The sequence below is a fragment of the Amyelois transitella genome, chromosome 29, assembly GCF_032362555.1.
Source record: "Amyelois transitella isolate CPQ chromosome 29, ilAmyTran1.1, whole genome shotgun sequence".
Classification (NCBI taxonomy): domain Eukaryota; kingdom Metazoa; phylum Arthropoda; class Insecta; order Lepidoptera; family Pyralidae; genus Amyelois; species Amyelois transitella.
Window position 1 is genome coordinate 2,092,933 of NC_083532.1, and position 18,128 is coordinate 2,111,060.

General features: G+C 39.1%; 1 protein-coding gene across 1 annotated transcript in view; it reads left to right on the top strand.

The window, feature by feature from the left end:
* LOC106135630 (diacylglycerol kinase 1) overlaps positions 1 to 18,128 on the top strand; it is a 112,332-nt gene that overhangs the window by 44,217 nt on the left and 49,987 nt on the right. Inside the window, exons 2-3 of the mRNA XM_013335984.2 lie at positions 10,816 to 10,900; positions 14,016 to 14,083. Of these exons, the coding sequence (XP_013191438.1) occupies positions 10,819 to 10,900; positions 14,016 to 14,083 (150 nt within the window). The 5' untranslated portion in view covers positions 10,816 to 10,818. The remainder of the gene's footprint in view (positions 1 to 10,815; positions 10,901 to 14,015; positions 14,084 to 18,128) is intronic.

Below are 18,128 nucleotides of genomic sequence, written 5' to 3' on the forward strand. Positions count from 1 at the left end.
TACTGCGCTCGGGTCACTTTCCTTCTACATGGAAGAACGCCAAAACGATTATGCTGCCCAAGCCGGGAAAAGATCACCGAAGACCCAACGGATTCCGGCCGATCGCGCTGCTGAGCAAGTTCTCGCAGCTCTTCGAGCGCCTGTTCCTCCGGCGACTGCTCCCTTTCGTCGAGCCACGACAGGAACAATTCGGGTTTCGGCCCGAACATTCCACGACGCTCCAGGTCGCAAGACTGCTCCACAAGATGTCCGAGAGCCACAATAAAAAGGAATACGTGGCTGCCGTATTCCTGGATATGGAAATGGCCTTCGACAGGGTATGGCACGAGGGGCTGCTGTACAAGCTGTCGGAGGCCCAAGTGCCACCAAGAATGGTCAGGGTCTTGGCCTCCTTCCTCACGGATCGCCGAGTCCATGTCGCAGTTGAAGACGCCATCTCCTCAGCGCGCCCTGTGCGCGCGGGGGTACCACAAGGAAGCTGTCTGTCCCCGGCCTGCTACGCCGCGTTCACCGACGACATCCCTGCCGTCGGCCAGGTGGAGCTAGCGCTGTACGCTGACGATGCGGCGTACTACGCGTCGTCCATGCGCCCGCTGTACGCCGCCAAGAGGCTGCAGCCCACACTCGAGGCTCTGCCGGGCTGGCTCTCCAAATGGAGGCTCTCGGTGAACGTCGGCAAGACCCAAGCAATCATGACGGGGACAAGACCCCACCCGCCTCCACTGCGACTGCTCGGCGAACCGGTGCCGTGGCGGCCACACGTCAAATACCTGGGAGTTACCATTGACCGGCGTCTCACGTTCAAGAAGCACGTGGGAGACGTCGTCGCGAACACCAAGGCAGCGAGAGGGAAGCTCCACGGAGTCCTCTCCTCCAGCCTCCCCCTGAGGACGAAGCTCGGGGTCTACCGAGCTTACATCAGATCCCGCCTCACGTACGCGGCCCCGGCGTGGTACGCCTACTGCTCTGAGACCAACAGAAGAAGACTCAGAGCGCAAGAGAACCTCAGTCTCAGAGCAGTCGTCGGTGCCCCGCGGTACGTGAGGAATTCGACGATCCTCAGGGACCTGAAGTGGGAGGGCCTTGACGACTTTGTGGCCAGGCTGGCCACGAAGATGTTCGAGAGGGCGGACGCATCAGCACATGAACACCTGCGCGGCATCGCGCCACTCCACGCCCGCCCTCCGGACCGTCGCGTGAAGCCCTCACCTCGCTGCCTTGCGGCAGACGTCGTCGCCCAGTGATGACGCCGCCGCCGATGGGAACTCCCAGAAGACAGAAGAAGAAGAGGACCCAGGCCGCCACGGCCGCTCCATTGACCTGCCTACAGCCGTAGGCAGCGAAGAAGCCAATGAAGAGGGTAAAAAGACCCTGACCATTCGCTCCAATTCCTACACAAGGAGTTTGGGATGACTACACGATCGAAAAATCACTACCAATTGAACTGTTGAAGAAGATACATCTCCATAAAATCAGTGACGCTCTATTATCATCTACATACCATGACTCGATTTGGAACCAACTTGGACTTCTACATATTTCTACGAGAAGGCGACCTCAAGGATTATAAAAGGCTCCATCAAGCGATTTTGGCTGGTATTCCACTCAGTGTTTGTGACCAAGATTCTGAAGAAATATTAAAGTTTTCAAGATCCATCACTGTCAACTTGAATCGCAGATGGACCGCGGCAAACAGAACTCAGAAAACATTTATGAATAAACATATGGGCTGGTTAGAGGAAAGAATCAAGTGGCCTGTGTGCAATAACCTGAATCTCGCGAAGATTTTTGAAGATACCATAGAGGAAGAAAATCAGCTACCAGAGCCTACAGATTACGTCACTCCATCCACATCTTCTGTTACAAAGGATATGAGCACTTCTACAGAAAGTCCGGTCAGAAAACCATTTTCTGACCTGGGAAACAAGCAAAAAAAAAGACGGTCAGGTACATTAACTGACTATACAGCAGATGAGTTGTCTTTTGCTCTCGTCTCTAACCTGAAATCGGAAGGAAAAATCGACCTTGCCCAAGTGATTGGGCACCTTATGAAAAACCCAGAACGAGCACACGAAGTTCAAACATATTTGTTTCACAAGGAGAAGAAGGAAACTCTCGAGGAAGATCAAGCTTTGGCCCTTGCTACTTCACTGGATTTGTCAAAATGGAGATATTTGACGCTAAGGGCTTTCTTGACAAACTACGAAGGTTCTGCACAGCTTCCTTCGTACTACAAACTGTTGAAAGCTAAGAAGAAATGCTATCCGGATACGTCTGATATTGAAGTAACTGAAGATGGAGCAAAGGTGAAATTGCAGTCATTACTGAATTTGACTGTACAGAGGATCCTGCAAGTTGTTGGCGAACCTCTAAATCTCCCAGATGGACATCTAAAAATGACCAGCAAATGGGGATTCGACGGATCTTCAGCACAAAGTAATTACAGACAGAAAAGCGGGCAACCTGACTTCGATGATTCATCAGTATTCATGACGAGTCTTGTGCCATTAAAGCTTGAGTCTGACAATGTGCTGATCTGGGAAAATCCAAAACCTTCTTCCACGTTTTACTGTAGACCAGTGAAGTTTCAGTTCGCAAAGGAAACCAGCGAATTCATCAAACAAGAAGAAGCTGCGATGAAAGAAGAAATCCGAAACCTGACTGTGTCAAGATGCGGGGAAGTCGAGATCAGTCATGATCTGCACATGACGATGATTGATGGCAAGATAGCTACAATCATCACCGATACTCCATCTGCAGCGACTTGCAATATATGTCTGGCAAAACCCAGTGAAATGAATAACTTACCAGAAGTATTCTCAAGACCAGTTCGGGATGAGGTGTACCAGTACGGACTCTCTACACTTCACATGTGGATCAGAAGCATGGAGTGTCTATTGCACATATCGTACAATATGGACTTCGAGATGTGGTGTGCACGAGGTGAAAATAAAAACCTCAAGAAAGCAAGGAAGGATTTCACGCAACAACAATTCAAAGAGCAGATGGGACTCTTGATAGATATTGTTAAACAGGGCTTCGGAACTACGAACGATGGCAACACTGCAAGAAAATTTTTCAGAGAATACCAGAAGAGTGCACAGATTACGAAGATTGATGAGAATCTCATTAGGCATTTCGCTGTGATCTTGCAGGTCATATCCTCTGGGAATGCCATCAACATCGAGAAATTCCGGGAATATTGCAGAGAGACAGCTGAACTTTTTGTACACCTCTATCCATGGTACAATATGCCAGCAAGTGTGCACAAGCTGCTCATACATGGGGCTGATATTTGCCGACATTTCTCTTGTCTGCCTATTGGAATAATGTCGGAAGAAGCATCCGAAGCAAGAAATAAGGAATTTAGAAATACAAGGGAGCAACACACTCGGAAAATGGGAAGGATTCAGAATAATGAAGACATTCTTCATAACTTTTTAATAACTTCGGATCCATATATATCACACATCAGGCCAAAGTATGCAAAATTCAATAAATTAAAATTATTTTCAGAAGCTATTGACTTATTAGAATCAGCGGTAGAGGAAGAAGCAGAAATGGAGATCGACGAAGTTTCAGTGGATAAGACAAATCCTTTGGAATAATCATCTCTTTAGTGTGCACAAGATCTTTTCAGAGCTTTACAACAGCTCTTTTCAGAGCTCTACAAAAGCTCTTTTCAGGGCTACCATCTATATCTTCATATTTCTTGGGCAACATAGTCAATATCTAATGTATAAAATTCTCGCACGGTATAAATTTTGTGTGCTTGTCGCAAAGGTCTTGCTTTAAAAAGATAATCGTTTCATCATTAATAGTATGAAATTTCATCTCAATCAAAAATTTCATCGTAATCCTGACCTCCCCCCCAGCCTTCGTATGATCAAGTACGGGTATTTTAAAAGACTCCCCATCCGCCTCTGAACGGGTCACGTAGTATGGGTACGGTAATTTAGTTTATGATGCCTATATATTTAATAAGGAAAATTTCCAAGCGCTGTGGACGCCAAAGCGGCAGACATATGAATATGACTTCAAGGTATAAAATGTTGAGAATTGTGCGGACTATAACGCCTACTAGGCCCTGCCTAACAGTATTACCATTTCAAAGATTTTTATGATTATTACTTTTTCTCCATACAAAAAAATAAACAGTATTTTTTTTAAATATGAAAATGCACTTTTTAGCAAAAACCTTATTAACAAAAGTCAAAGCTATTGTTAAAAGGAGTATGTAAAAAAAAAAATCAGCGTGATAGCTGCACTTTGATCCCTAAGTCCACCATATACGATTTTCGAACCAGTGTGCGACGACATCAATATAAAATTACCAGATAAGAAATTTCTATAAAAAAAAGCAAAACTATTATTTCCTATATCGTATTACGTTCTCACAAACTCCATAAATATTTAATATAAATAACTTCCAAAGTGATTGACCCGGATAAAACCGGACCGGATATTACTCACGTTGTATTTGAACAATCCGGATAACAGGGCCTCCGCGGCCGGATAGTGGTTCCCAGCGGAGACCGGCCATCCGGAGAAATGCTTGCTAAATGGAAATGGGAATTGAGGATTGATATTAATATATGTCTTTGGAATAATTAGCTAATCTAATTAGTCCTCCGTTAATCTATATCAATTCAACTGATTATGATGTCGTTAAATGCGACTAAGGTAGAGGCTTATAAACTTGGGATTCTCCTTTTAGGATATGGGCTAGCAACCTGTCACTATTTGAATCTCAATTCTATCTTAAACCCAACCAGCTGAACGTGGCCTATCAGTGTTTTCAAGACTGTTGGCTCTGTATGCCCCGCAAGAGATATAGACGTGATTATATGTAATATTTTTACTAAGAACTCATGCTTTGAGTTCATTCAAGTGATACCGTTTTTTAAATATACCGATTTTAATGAAATTTTAAATGTTTTGTTGAGTTAAAATAATGCTGTATTTCATTGAAAGTTTAATCTAAAACTGTTTACAAGCATGATCCTACATACTTATAGAAATGCTTTCTTTTTTTTTAGGTGTCCCTTTATCCATTTCAGTGAAGAACACTAAATGTATAGATAAACTATTTAACTGTTTTATTACATATATAGACAACGGTTGAAAATGCCATCGTGAAAACGTTATCACGAAAGAGTAAGAGTAAAAAGCTGAAAAACACATAAAAACATTTCTGGCAATAATAATTTTATGAATACATCTTCATAAAAATGCGGTTAACCAGGTCGTCAGCGTTCGTACAGTTTACGTAATATCCGGTTATCTTTTACGACCGTTATCCGGAATGACCTTTTATCCGGCTGCTCATTTGACGGGTTAACATACCGGGGAATGCTGTAGATTAAAGTTTAATATATTTCACTGGAGATTACGTAAAAACTAGCTGTTGCGCGCGACTTCATTGCCGTAAAACGTAATGTGTGTAATAAGAATTATTATTCACTGACCGACCATATCTCTGTATAGAAAAGTGTCTGAATAATGGGGTATTGAATCTACCAGATTTCTTTCCGACAAATTGTTAATAACCCTCTTAGACGGGTTAGGGAAGACATTTTTGTTTACCATGTTATGATGGCGTGCCGTGTGGTTCCCGGCACCATTACAAAAAAGAATAGTACCACTCCATCTCTTTCCCACGGATGTCGTAAAAGGCGACTAAGGGATAGGCTTATAAACTTGAGATTCCTCTTTTAGGCGATGGGCTAGCAACCTGTCACTATTTGAATCTCAATTCTATCACTAAGCCAAACAGCTGAGCGTGGCCTATTAGTCTTTTCAAGACTGGTGGCTCTGTCTACACCGCTAGGGATATAGACGTGATCATATGTATGTATGTATGTATGTTATGATATATATTGGATCAAGCCTTACTCATCTGAGAAATCCGCATTTAAATCGAAACAAAAGTTTTCGCGTGATGCGGTTACAAACATACAGACAGATATACTAAAAATCAAATTTTCGGCTTCCGTTCTCGAAGCTTCTGATGTCTATTGACGCCATATATAGATATGTTGGCAATATCTTTCATGCGCTCACATCTGTATAAATTACTTCGATGCTCGATAACATACATATATACCTACATAAAATCACGCCTCTTTCCCGGAGGGGTAGGCAAAGACTACCTCTTTGCCACGATCTCTGCATACTTTCTTCGCTTCATCCACATTCATAACTCTCTTCATGCAAGCTCGGCGGTATAACATAAACAACATTTTCCATTCCCAACAATGGGAATGGAAAATGGGTTTACTGCCGGGAAGTCCACCACCGATGCGGGAGTAGCACTTGCTACTGAAATCTATGACGCGTGGGAGAGTTCACAGGATTCAGTTGGAGTCTTTTGCGATCTGTCCAAAGCATTTGATTGCGTAGATCATCTGACACTTTTACGCAAACTTCGTCAATTTGGTTTTTTTTTTAAACTGTTTAATTGGCAATAGACTATTTAGTTAATGGGTATACTGAATATTTGTATGGAAAGGGTAGCGTTGATTTCTGCTATTTGATACAGATAAACGTCAATATGGGTTTGACCTAGTAGTGAAGAGAAAACATAGTATGTGCCGGCTGCATCTCCTGCCGTTTTGATAAAATAAATAAATATATACGGGACAAATAACACAGATTGATTTAGCCTCGAAGTACGTTCGAGAGACTTGTGTTACGAGATACTAACTCAACGATACTTTATTTTATAATAAATACTTATATAGATAAACATCTAAGACCCAAGCCAAACAGTAAAAGTTCTTTTCTCATCATGCCCTGGCCGGGATTTTGAACCTCCGGTGTCACAGGAGTAGCGTACTACCGCTGAGCCACAGATGCCTTCAGAATGTTGGTAAAAAAAAGCTTAAGGCTGTGAGATTCTTATTAAAGGTATAGTCTAGCGAACTTATTTTTGTTCAAGGATGGGAAACCCCTTCGGGTCTCCACCACTACCATGATGACTCAAATGTCAATGTCATCTCAATCTTTCTCACTCAAATGTCAATGTCATCAAATCTGAATTCCTTAAGCCCTAAAATACCATGACATTGGCAGAATCACCGAAAGTCCGGTGAAAGCCGTAATATAGAAATGAAAAAAAGAAAGAAAGAAAGCCATAAAGTTTTTTCAAGATTGTCGGCTCTATCTACTTCGTAAAGTTACAATTAATTCCCTAATGATAAAATCGATAGCTCCCGCAGAAAAATAAAATTCTTGCGTAGTAGTATGTCTCCCGTTTTGTTTAATTTGAGACCGTCCTCAAAGCGACGGAACGACAGGACAAAAAATCTATTAGATAGCAATAAAGGCACCCAATTAACTCGGGTCCCTCGTTAAATACAGCACCCAATAAGATACTTTGTAAAAGAACGTTCAATTTGTTGCAGTAGCATTAAAATAAAGAAGAAATAGAAAAGGAACCATTTTATTTATTTTACTAGTTATTATGTCACGTCATTATCCCTTACGGGGTAGGAAGAGCCAACAGTCTCGAAAATACTGGAAATGCCAAAATTTCACTCATCTCCAGGATAAAAATTACACATACCTACATATATTTATAAAATCACGTCTATATCCCTTGCGGGGTAGACAGAGCCAAGCCAGTCTTGAAAAGAATTGACAGGACATGTTCAGCTGTTTGTTTGGCTAAAGATAGAACTGAGATACGAATAGAGTCAGGTTGCTAGCTCATCGCCTAAAATAAGAATACCTTAGTCGCCTTGTACGACATCCACGGGCAAGAGATGGAGTGGTCCTATTCTTTTTTTATTAGTGCCGGGACGAGAACCATTAATTATATCTTCAGGATAAATATTACAGAATAATAATGAGAACACCTTAGTTTTTTTTTTATTCTTCTCCATCTGTTTTGTCTTTCATTTTGTATTTCAATATCTAAATGTACTTTTGTAGTTGCTGCAATTAAAATTTGCCGGGTCAGAGATACTATTGGATAAGTCTTTTAGTATTTTTTTTAAATATTCATTGAATAAAATGTTTTACAAAAAGAATTTAACATACATACATATAGTCACATTTGTATCTCTTTTGGGTCAGTTTTGAAAAGACTAAAGGCCACGTTAAGCTGCACGGCTTTATGAAAGAACAATTCTACCTTCATCAAATCGACGAGCTTGATTGAAGAGAATAGTATGTGGATGATGTGAAAGAAGTATGCAGGGGTCGTGGTAAGATGATAAATTACGTCTCTGCCTACCTCTCCGGGTAAGAGGCGTGTATATGTTGTATGTTGTGAGTGAGCACGGCACCAGCTTATAACCATAATATGGTCTAAGAGTTAGAAAAGCAGATGATATAGGTAAGTGACTGCCTTCTGACTTTCCTTGCTATCTAACAGGGTCAAGCAGTTGAATTTGCAAGTTTCTTAAGCATCTTTTCCTTACTATAAGCATCGGTGAATTGAATGAATTGAACTATCACTCTTTGAATCTCAATTTCATCTTAAAGCTAAATAGCTGAACGTGGCCTATCGGTCTTTTCAAGAAAGGCGACTAAGGGATAGGCTTAAAAACTTGGGATTCCTCTTGTAGGCGATGGGTTAGCAACCTGTCACTATTTGAATTACAATTCTATTATTTCCTCTGTCTACCCCGCAAGGGATATAGACGTGATTATATGTATGTATGTATGTACATAATTTCGAAAATAGCCATTGGTACACGGCCGAGGTGGGATTCGAACCTGTGTGGTATACCTACCGCCGAGCTTGCATGAAGAGAGTTATGAATACCCCTCCGGGAAAGAGGCGTGATTTTATGTATGTATGTATGCGCGTCACTCAAACACATTTTAATCGGGAACTGATTCGACAACCGATGCTCTAAGTGAATGAATGAGCTGTTACGTATGAATTAGTGATCGATCTTTGATTTAAAAGCATGCACTCTGGTACAAGATGGATGGAACTGTCAATATATCCGGTCCGAGTCGTGATGGATGTGAGGAGATAGCCAGAGATAATAGACGCGGGAAACCGCACACTCTATGCCTCTATGACTAAAATTGTTTTTGGTATCACAATGTTATTAGAGTACATACATACATATAATCACGTAATACCCTTGCGGGGTAGACAGAGCAAACAGTCTTGAAAAGACTGAATGGCCACGTTCAGCTATTTAGCTTAATGATAGAATTGAGATTCAAATAGTGACAGGTTGCTAACCCATCGCCTAAAAAAGAATCCCAAGTTTGTTAGCCTATCCCTTAGTTGCCTTTTACGACATCCATGGGAACGAGATGGAGTGGTCCTATTCTTTTTTGTATTGGTTTGAATACCAACCGATGCTCTTACGGTGAGGGAAAACGTGGTGAGGAAACCTGCACATTCAGGCCACTGGATGTGTAACCGTGATCGATCCAATATGGGTTAGGTTTACCTGCAAAGGTTGCGGATGTCTGATGGGAGTCGCTTCGTATTAAAACCTTACTCACCCAATCTATACTAATATTATAAAGCTGAAGAGTTTGTTTTGTTTGTTTGTTTGTTTGTTTAAACGCGCTAATCTCAGAAACTACTGAACCGATTTGAATAATTCTTTCACTGTTAGATAGTCTATTTATCGAGGAAGGCTATAGGCTACATTTTATCCCGGATTTCCTACGGGAAACGTCAACAATGCTGATGAAAGTTGAATGAGTCGGCCATCTGCGAGCTTTCCACGCGAACGCTACGCAAACCAACAAAGATATAGTAAAACAATGTACTAAAGATGTGAAGAACTCATTTTTTGCCACAAAAAAGTCCGCGAGAGCATATATCTATCTCTTAAGGTTTACTTACAATAACCACTTTTATGTTCATTTTTTAAGATTATTTTTTCATTATAAACATAAGATATTTTAAAACCAATTTTCTTTAATTCAGTATTAATCCTTATCCAAATAAATATGTTTATTACTTTCGGCTTTTCATGTAGACTAAAATTGCCATTTACAGTATATAAATCAGACGAATAGGTTTTGAGATATGGTCGTTATAAGCAATTTGCAGCGAAACATTTAATACGGCGAACCAGCGTTCTTTCTAATACGCGTGACCGCCCGCTATTAAGCCGAGGAGAATGTTTGCAAAAATAAATATGATGCCCAAATAACTATTCCACGCGGACGAAGTCGCGGGCACAGCTAGTCCAGGATAAATGGTCAAGGGCATACTCCGAACTCTTCTCCAGAGTGGTGAGGATGCAACCGGGACTAAAGCCAGGAGGAAGAAGCGCATTCCCTTTGCAATTTTAAACATCCCAATATTCTCAAACCCTACTTGTGATAACGAATATCTGACTCAAAATCGACTGTATATACCTGACTCCAAATCGCGCCGCGCAGAGTCAAATCATGAAAAAGATTAAAACTTAAGAGTATTCTTGAAAGTAATTAACCAACAAACTATCACTGTCTGAATATAATATATATACATACATACATAAAACCACGCCTTTTCCCCGGAGAGGTATCAGAGACTACATCTTTCCACCTGCCACGATCTCTGCATACTTCTTTCGCTTCGTCTACATTAAGAATAGAATAGATATATTTTCAAAATTGGATACAAGGTATCACTTATTGACGTTACATCACTTAAATCTAATTATAACTACTACCGCTTCCAAAGCGCATTACACAAGAAGAAGCGGCGGAACAAACTACACTGCAGCTTTCATTACCCTCTTCAGCTTCAGCTCCGCGGTTTCGGGTACACTTGACCTGACCCTTTGTCAGGACGTTCTTTACTCCATTATAGACCGATTGATTCATGATAATTTGTTCCAGGAGATGCCTAACCCCGCCCCGGTCAGCTTCCAATGGGACAAACTCTCGCCGGCCGAGTTCCAGCAGCTCCAGGAGTTAGCATCGTGTGAGTTACCCTTCTCTTTTATTTATTTATTCTACATTCTAACATTTACACACATACATAAAATCACGCCTCTTTCCCGGAGGGGTAAGCAGAGACTACGTCTTTGTAACATTTACGATTTGTAAAGTAGAAAAGACGGAATCAATGTTTCTATTTCTTCTACTCTGTGCTGTGAACTCAAATTAAAACTTAAACTACTTATAAAAAAGAAAAAAAAGATGATTACAAACTAAAATTGAATTTACAAATTGTACAGTCCCTGCATAGCATCAACATGCGGGAGAGTGCCCAGAAGGCAACATACAACTTAATTATCTGTGAAAATATAATCCCGCAAAAAAAATACGAAAAATCTTTTATTTACGTATTTTTGGTAAGTTTTTGCTGATATAGCGGCATCGGAAACATATTTTGTGAAAATGTCAACTTTCTAGCTATCACGATTTATTGGATATAGCTTGGTGACAGACGAACAGACAGACACCGTAGTATTAGTATAAGGGTCCCATTTTAACCTGATAGATACCTAACGGAACCCTAAAATTCTATAGAAGAAGAATTAGTTCCAATACAAATGAAAAGGAATAGATAACTATAAATAAAATAATTTCCTAGAAACCTTATTCCATTGAGTTTACTATGTAATTTGCAGTTTCCTGTAATTCTAGTCCGGTCTATTATTAGTTCGGACATTTTGTATAATACTACTATCTGACGTCATGTCAGTAAGGGTCAGGGTTGCCATATTTACAATACTAAAAAGGTACATTAGAGATTTAATATTGATTGTGATGATAAACTATGAAGAGGTAACAAACAAACTAAGTAACTGAGAATGCTATTATAAGGGTATATTTCATCCCGAAAAAAGGAATGTATGTTCCCGCGGGATTAGTTAGAGCGGTCTCGAAAGAACTGATAGGCCGCGTTTAGCTACATAGCGAATAAATAGTGACAGATGACTAAAAGAAGAATCCCAAGTTGTAAACATATCCTTAGTCGCCTTTTACGATACCAATAGGAAAGAGTAAGTCTTTTTTTTTCTATTGGTGTCGGGAACTGCACGGCGGCAGATATAAAATTTAATTAAATTAAGTAAATTTTTGTGGTCTCTGCCTAACCCTATAAAAAAGAGGCGTGCGTGATATAAAAGTATACGAGTCGACATCGAATCATCGATAACATTGCGAGTTTAATGAATAAACCAAATCACTCGAATCGACTGATTGCTATCATTAAATTGGGTTTCCTTTCATTGGAGATTTTTACGTTGATTTAAAACAAATTTTCGCTTTTTTATTTCAGTTATGTATATTATGTTTGTTGCTTTAGGATTATACATGAGGTCGCCCACAGCTCCGTCCGCGTAAAACGAAAAATCACCATAATACCCGCGGGAATTTCAGAAAATCTCTTAGTGTTATTATAACGCCTCTTTCATTGATGATTAGAGACTAGACATACGTTAACGTAATACATAGATGACCAAAGTAATGCGAATGCAAATGCTATGTTGGTATTTATGTGAACAATAACTCATTAAAAAAAACCTATTACTGGACAATTAAATTTATTTAACATCTGGCAACCCTGCTTGTAATTCCGTTAATCGACTTCCCCACTCATCCCCTCTTCCATAAGCAAATTGCTTACAAATTTAAATTACTAGTACAGTACTTCAAATGAAAGTAAATTAAAAATGGCCACCTTTTTTCACTTCCATGAAAATTAACCGAAACCTCTTGGCTTATGTCCTGGTTACACCATCGCGTGCCGTGCGGTTTCGGGCACTTAAGAATAGGACCACATCTTTTCGGCGGATGTCGTAAAAGGCAAGTAAGGGAAAGACTAATAACCTTGGGATTTTATTTGAATCTTAAGCCGAAGAGCTGAGCGTGTCCTTTCAGTCTTTTCAAGACTGATGGCGCTGTCTACCCCGCACGGGATATAGACGTATTGTATGTATGTAAATGTACTTCCTCCCCACTCTGGAGAGGAGCCCGGGGTATCCCTTTGACCATGGATCCTGGATTGGGTGAGTTAGGTTTTTTCACGAAACGACTGACCTTTACAAACTTTACCGGTCATTATTTTATGGTCATATTAAACTATACCGCTTACCCATTCAGTTGTTTGAATGTGCAGGTTTCCTTATGATTTTTTCCTTCGCCGTAAGAGCATCGGATAATATTTAAACTGTGGAATACCAATTCAAAAGAGTAATGTTAAAATAAAAAAATGATCTTGTATGACCTTTTTACTTTCCATCTCTTTCAAATTAGACTAATAAGAAAGAGACAAACAACAATAAGAAATGAAGGGGTACAAAAAACTTAAGGTAATTTCCCTTAAACTTCCCGTCTGAAGCAGAAATTTTCTACATTTGGTATAAGGTCCTTGATTTCTTACAAAGCTCTTTCAAAGCATCTAATGTTGTTAAGGAAAATAATAAACGTTTTCGTTTAAAACGTAAAATAAACATGGTTTTTCCAGAGTCGCGCAGATTTTAAAAGTCAATCAAGAAAAAGCAAATAAATATATACGGGGCAGATTACACGGATTGAGTAGGCCTCGAAGTAAATACGATACTTGTGTTACGAGATACTAACTCAACGATACTATATTTTATAATAAATACTTATATAGATAAACTCATCCAAGGCCCAGGCGAATCAGAAAGAGTTCGTTTCTCATCATGTCTTTACCAGGATTCGAACCCGGGACCTCCGGTGTCACAAACAAGCACAAAATCGTCGGAAAAGGGCCGAAAGAAAAGGAACCTTGGGTGCTTATCTGTTTTTAGGCGATGGGCTAGTAACCGGTAATTATTTAAATCTCAATTCCACCTTTCAGTCTTTTCGAGTATTTGGAGACTGTCTACCACGAAATAGGGACGTGATTATTATTGTACGCTAGTTGCTTCCCCGTTCTCCTTATTTTTGCGTGCAATTTTTTGAATGTTGAATATTTCGCGCCATTTTTTTTTTCAGCCATAGATGAAAATGATAAAATGGTGGTTGGATATTTAATTTTTAAGAGAAATCCTCTTTACTAAACCCTTTTATGGCATGAACCTTACAATGAATGGACTTTAACATAACATGTTTTTTTACAGATTCCACAAAGAAATTACAAGATGTCCTCAAGGAGATTTGCGAGGTTAAAAAGCAGAGTCCTGATGGGGTAAGTCTGAAAAATGTCACGGCATCCATTGCATACAGGCGTTTATTTTTTGTGGGACATACAGTAAAGGAAAGGCTAATATACTTGGGATTCTTCTTTTAGACGATAGGCTATTTTTTATTAGCTACCTGTCACTATTTGAGTTTGAATCACGGTTCTCATCTTTCTAGAGTGGATCCCGGGGTCTAGAACCACGACCTTAGATAGTCAGGTTTTTACTAGAAGCAACTAAGGTTCAAAGTATCTCTGGAAAATTTCCGGGGGAACCTCTACCTGTAGTTGAGCATATTTACAAATCCAGCTACCTGAATGTGCAGGTTTCCTCATGATGGTTGGATTGGTTGGCTGGATGGTTGGGTGATTTTCCCTCGCCGTAAGAGTTTTTATGCCTTGTGGTTCCCAGCACTTTAGAATAGGACTGCTCCATCTCTTTTCCATGGATGTCGTAAAAGACCAAAGCCAACCCTCATACATCATTATATGCCAAAAAAAACGGCCATTAAAAACCCGAAAAAGCGCCAAAACATTCTTTATCTGAGGTATGAAAGTGAAATAGGTATTTATGAATCTTAGTGATATATAGCATCAGATAGGGTTGCCAGGCAGGAAAAGCCGGATATAGTTACTTTTTATGCCTTGTGATTAGAATACGACCACTCCATCTCTTTCCCATGGATGTCGTAAAAGACGACATAGGCACACTATTATTGCAAGCTTCCTTGCTAGTCTGACAGCGAAGCACAAACAATGTGCGCGAGACTCTCTTTTGCTGTGACTATTAAATTTGAGATTTGCCGACATCCTGTCAGTATCTGTTCTGAATATAACCTTTCAGTCCATTTGAGATTGTGGGCTGTGGCTACCCCGTAAAGGTGTAAAACATTGCAGCCAACACTCTTCTTTGGTCAACACCTACAGTTATAACTGTAAGTAAAGTACCTATTCTGATTTGAGCGGACGTAATTAGGTACGTCTCGGAAATGTTTGTACCACTATATATAAAATCCAATATATATCGAAGCCGTGTGCTTCCCGATACAAATGGCAAAAAGAATAGGACCACTTCATCTTTTTTCCATGATAGTCGTAAAAGGCGACTAAGATATACGCTTTTAAACTTGGGATTTTTCTTGGGCTAACAACCTGTCACTATTTGAATCACAATTCTATCATTAAGCCAAAGAGCCGAACGTGGCCTGTTAGTTTTTTCAAGTTTGTTGGCTCTGTCTACCCCGCGAAGGATAAAGACGTGGCTCTATGTATGTATGTTTATTGGTCACTGACTGACAGCTTGATTGAGATGTCAACGCACAGCCTTAAAATCTGGATTTAGGATTCTATAATATAGTATATGTAGCATGTAGTCACATACCAATTTTTTTATTTGCTCTGTAGGTACACTTAGAAGGACATTTCGTTCTTAGCGGGCAGCTAGGTTTATAGCGAGCTGGCAACCCTAGTGACAGGTTAAGCCTCAGAGGACGATGTACGTAGTTAGGTATTATCTTTGATTTGCGACCGAATTTCGAACCCACTTTTTTGTTAACGAAAGCAATCTATCTTTTGCAGTAAAAAGTGGGACATTTGGAGATAACGTTAATTAGATGGATGGTTGAGCCGTGTGGTTCGGGACACTTTAGAATAAGATCTAATCTTATATTACGAGTACGCTGTCTTATATATTATTTGGTATACACATTGTAGGTTCACACGCATAATAAATAAGGTACTTACGGTGTAGACAGAGCTAAAATAATAAAGGCCACATTTAGCTGGATGCAGCTAGTAAAAATAGTAATAAAATTCACGCATTGAAAGAAAAAAATTAGAAACATAACTTTTTTTTGCTATTGACAGTTGATAACTAGATAGTTTGCGGTATAGCGTGACTGTATCGAGAACATTCTAATTCATTCTATGTACAGCTGACTGCAGTCAAAATTCAAACCGAAATTCAAAATTTTTATTCATTACTAGCTGTTGCCCGCGACTTCGTCCGCGTAAATTTCGAGTTGAATCTTAATCATACAGACAGACAGACAAAAAATGTAAAAAAAAAAATCTCTATCCGTTTCAGTCAAAATATTAAATGTACAGACAAAATATTTTTACCGTTTTATTATATGTAGTATTTTGATTTTCAGTTTTTTTAAATAAAATACTCAAACAATACAAAAAAAAATATTTTTAATTAAAAAAAATTATCTTGTAATTGTTGGGATTAGGAACTTGGACCGCCAACTCCACAGTCTCACGGGCTAACCACTGGACCATCGAGGCCGTTGCGTTGGTGTCGAAATTAAAGTAGACTACATACATATGATCACGTCTATATCCCTTGCGGGGTAGACAGAGCCAACAGGCTTAAAAAGACTGAATGGCCACGTTCAGCTATTTGACTTAATGATAGAATTGAGATTCAAAAAGTGATAGGTTGCTCGCCCATCGCCTAAAAAAGAATCCCAAGTTGTAAGCCCATTCCTTAGTCGCCTTTCACTTATATTTATATGTTATAGGTATAATGCTGTCGTTTAATGATAAATGACTTTTAATTTTTAATTTCGTAACTTATTTGCAGGCAATCTGATGCCTTGAGTTCATTCAAATGTCGATAACTTTTTTTTAAGTGAACCGATTTTAGTGAAACAAACTCTAAACGTTATTCTGAGTTAGAACAAAGAAATTGGTGAAAGTTTGAAGTAAATCGGTTCAGTACTTTCGGAGATAATCGTGATCATACATACAGACAGACAAGAAATTAAAAAAAAAATTTTTTGCTTTCTATTATTCATTCTAAGTGTCCCTCTATCCATTTCAGTCAAAAATACTAAATGTACAGACAAAATATTTTTACTGTTTTATTATATGTATAGATTATAGTATACGATCATATCGCTTAATAATAGGCTATTTGACAAAGTTCTAAAAACTATCTTAGGCTATTTATTTGTTTATAAGGAGCCCTACAAAAATACTTTTCTGCCTTTATTACAGCTATTTTATTAAAAAATCGAAAAAGAAAATGCAATATTCAAATATGCCGCCAAAACGCGACTTTTAGCAATATGGCGGCCATGGCATGCAGTGACGTAAATTTCGTGTAAATATCATACAAAGCTTGTTGGTGTTTCGAAAAGTTTTGATTTTCTCTTGTTTTATTTAACTTGTGCCACGTCATATGTGTGACAATTATTAAAATGAGTTCCTATAAATGTTGTGCAGTGCCTAAATGCACTAATTCAACAATAATTTCTCCTACGAAATCGTTTTTTTCTATGCCGATGGATTTGAATATTCGCAAGAAGTGGTTTCAGATCATGATCTAAGATCAGTGGTTACCAAGATATACTTACACTAGCGACCCGCCCCGGCTTTGTTTGGATGCACAGCCGATATTAAATATATCTCTATTAGAACTAACTAAAGGGGTGGTCCTGGTGGCAAAGCGGCTAACTAAGTCTTGCTCCCGGCAAAAGTGTCACTTCTGCCTGCAGTCCCGGGCCGTGCAGCAGAAATCGTAATATTTTAATTTCACCACAACTTCAAAACCAAACGTCCAATTTTAATCATTCAAAGACCAAATATTATCTACATAAACTGTACTTATTGATGAAATTATTTATTTTGATAAGGATTAATAGCATGAGTAAAAAAAACGCGTTCAAATGTAGACCAAAAAAATTCAAGATTTTTAAATAAAAATGTGGTTGTTGTGCCTCACACGAAATAGATAGGTATAGTGTGTCGCGAACTTTTTTTGTAGATATTTATAAGATCTACAATTAATTAAAACATTTTATGGTTCTATCTTTTGTAGTTTAGGCAGCGTACGCAAAATAAGTAACTTTTTGGTTGATTTTTTTCAGTTTGTGTCCGAAAAATCCAAATATATTACGGAACCCTATTTTTTTCCAAAATTAAATATAGTCTATGTTACTCGTGGGTAATGTAGCTTTCGAATGGTGAAAGAATTTTTTAAATCGGTCCAGTAGTTTTTGAGCCTATTCATTACAACCAAACAAACAAAGTTTTCCTCTTTATAATA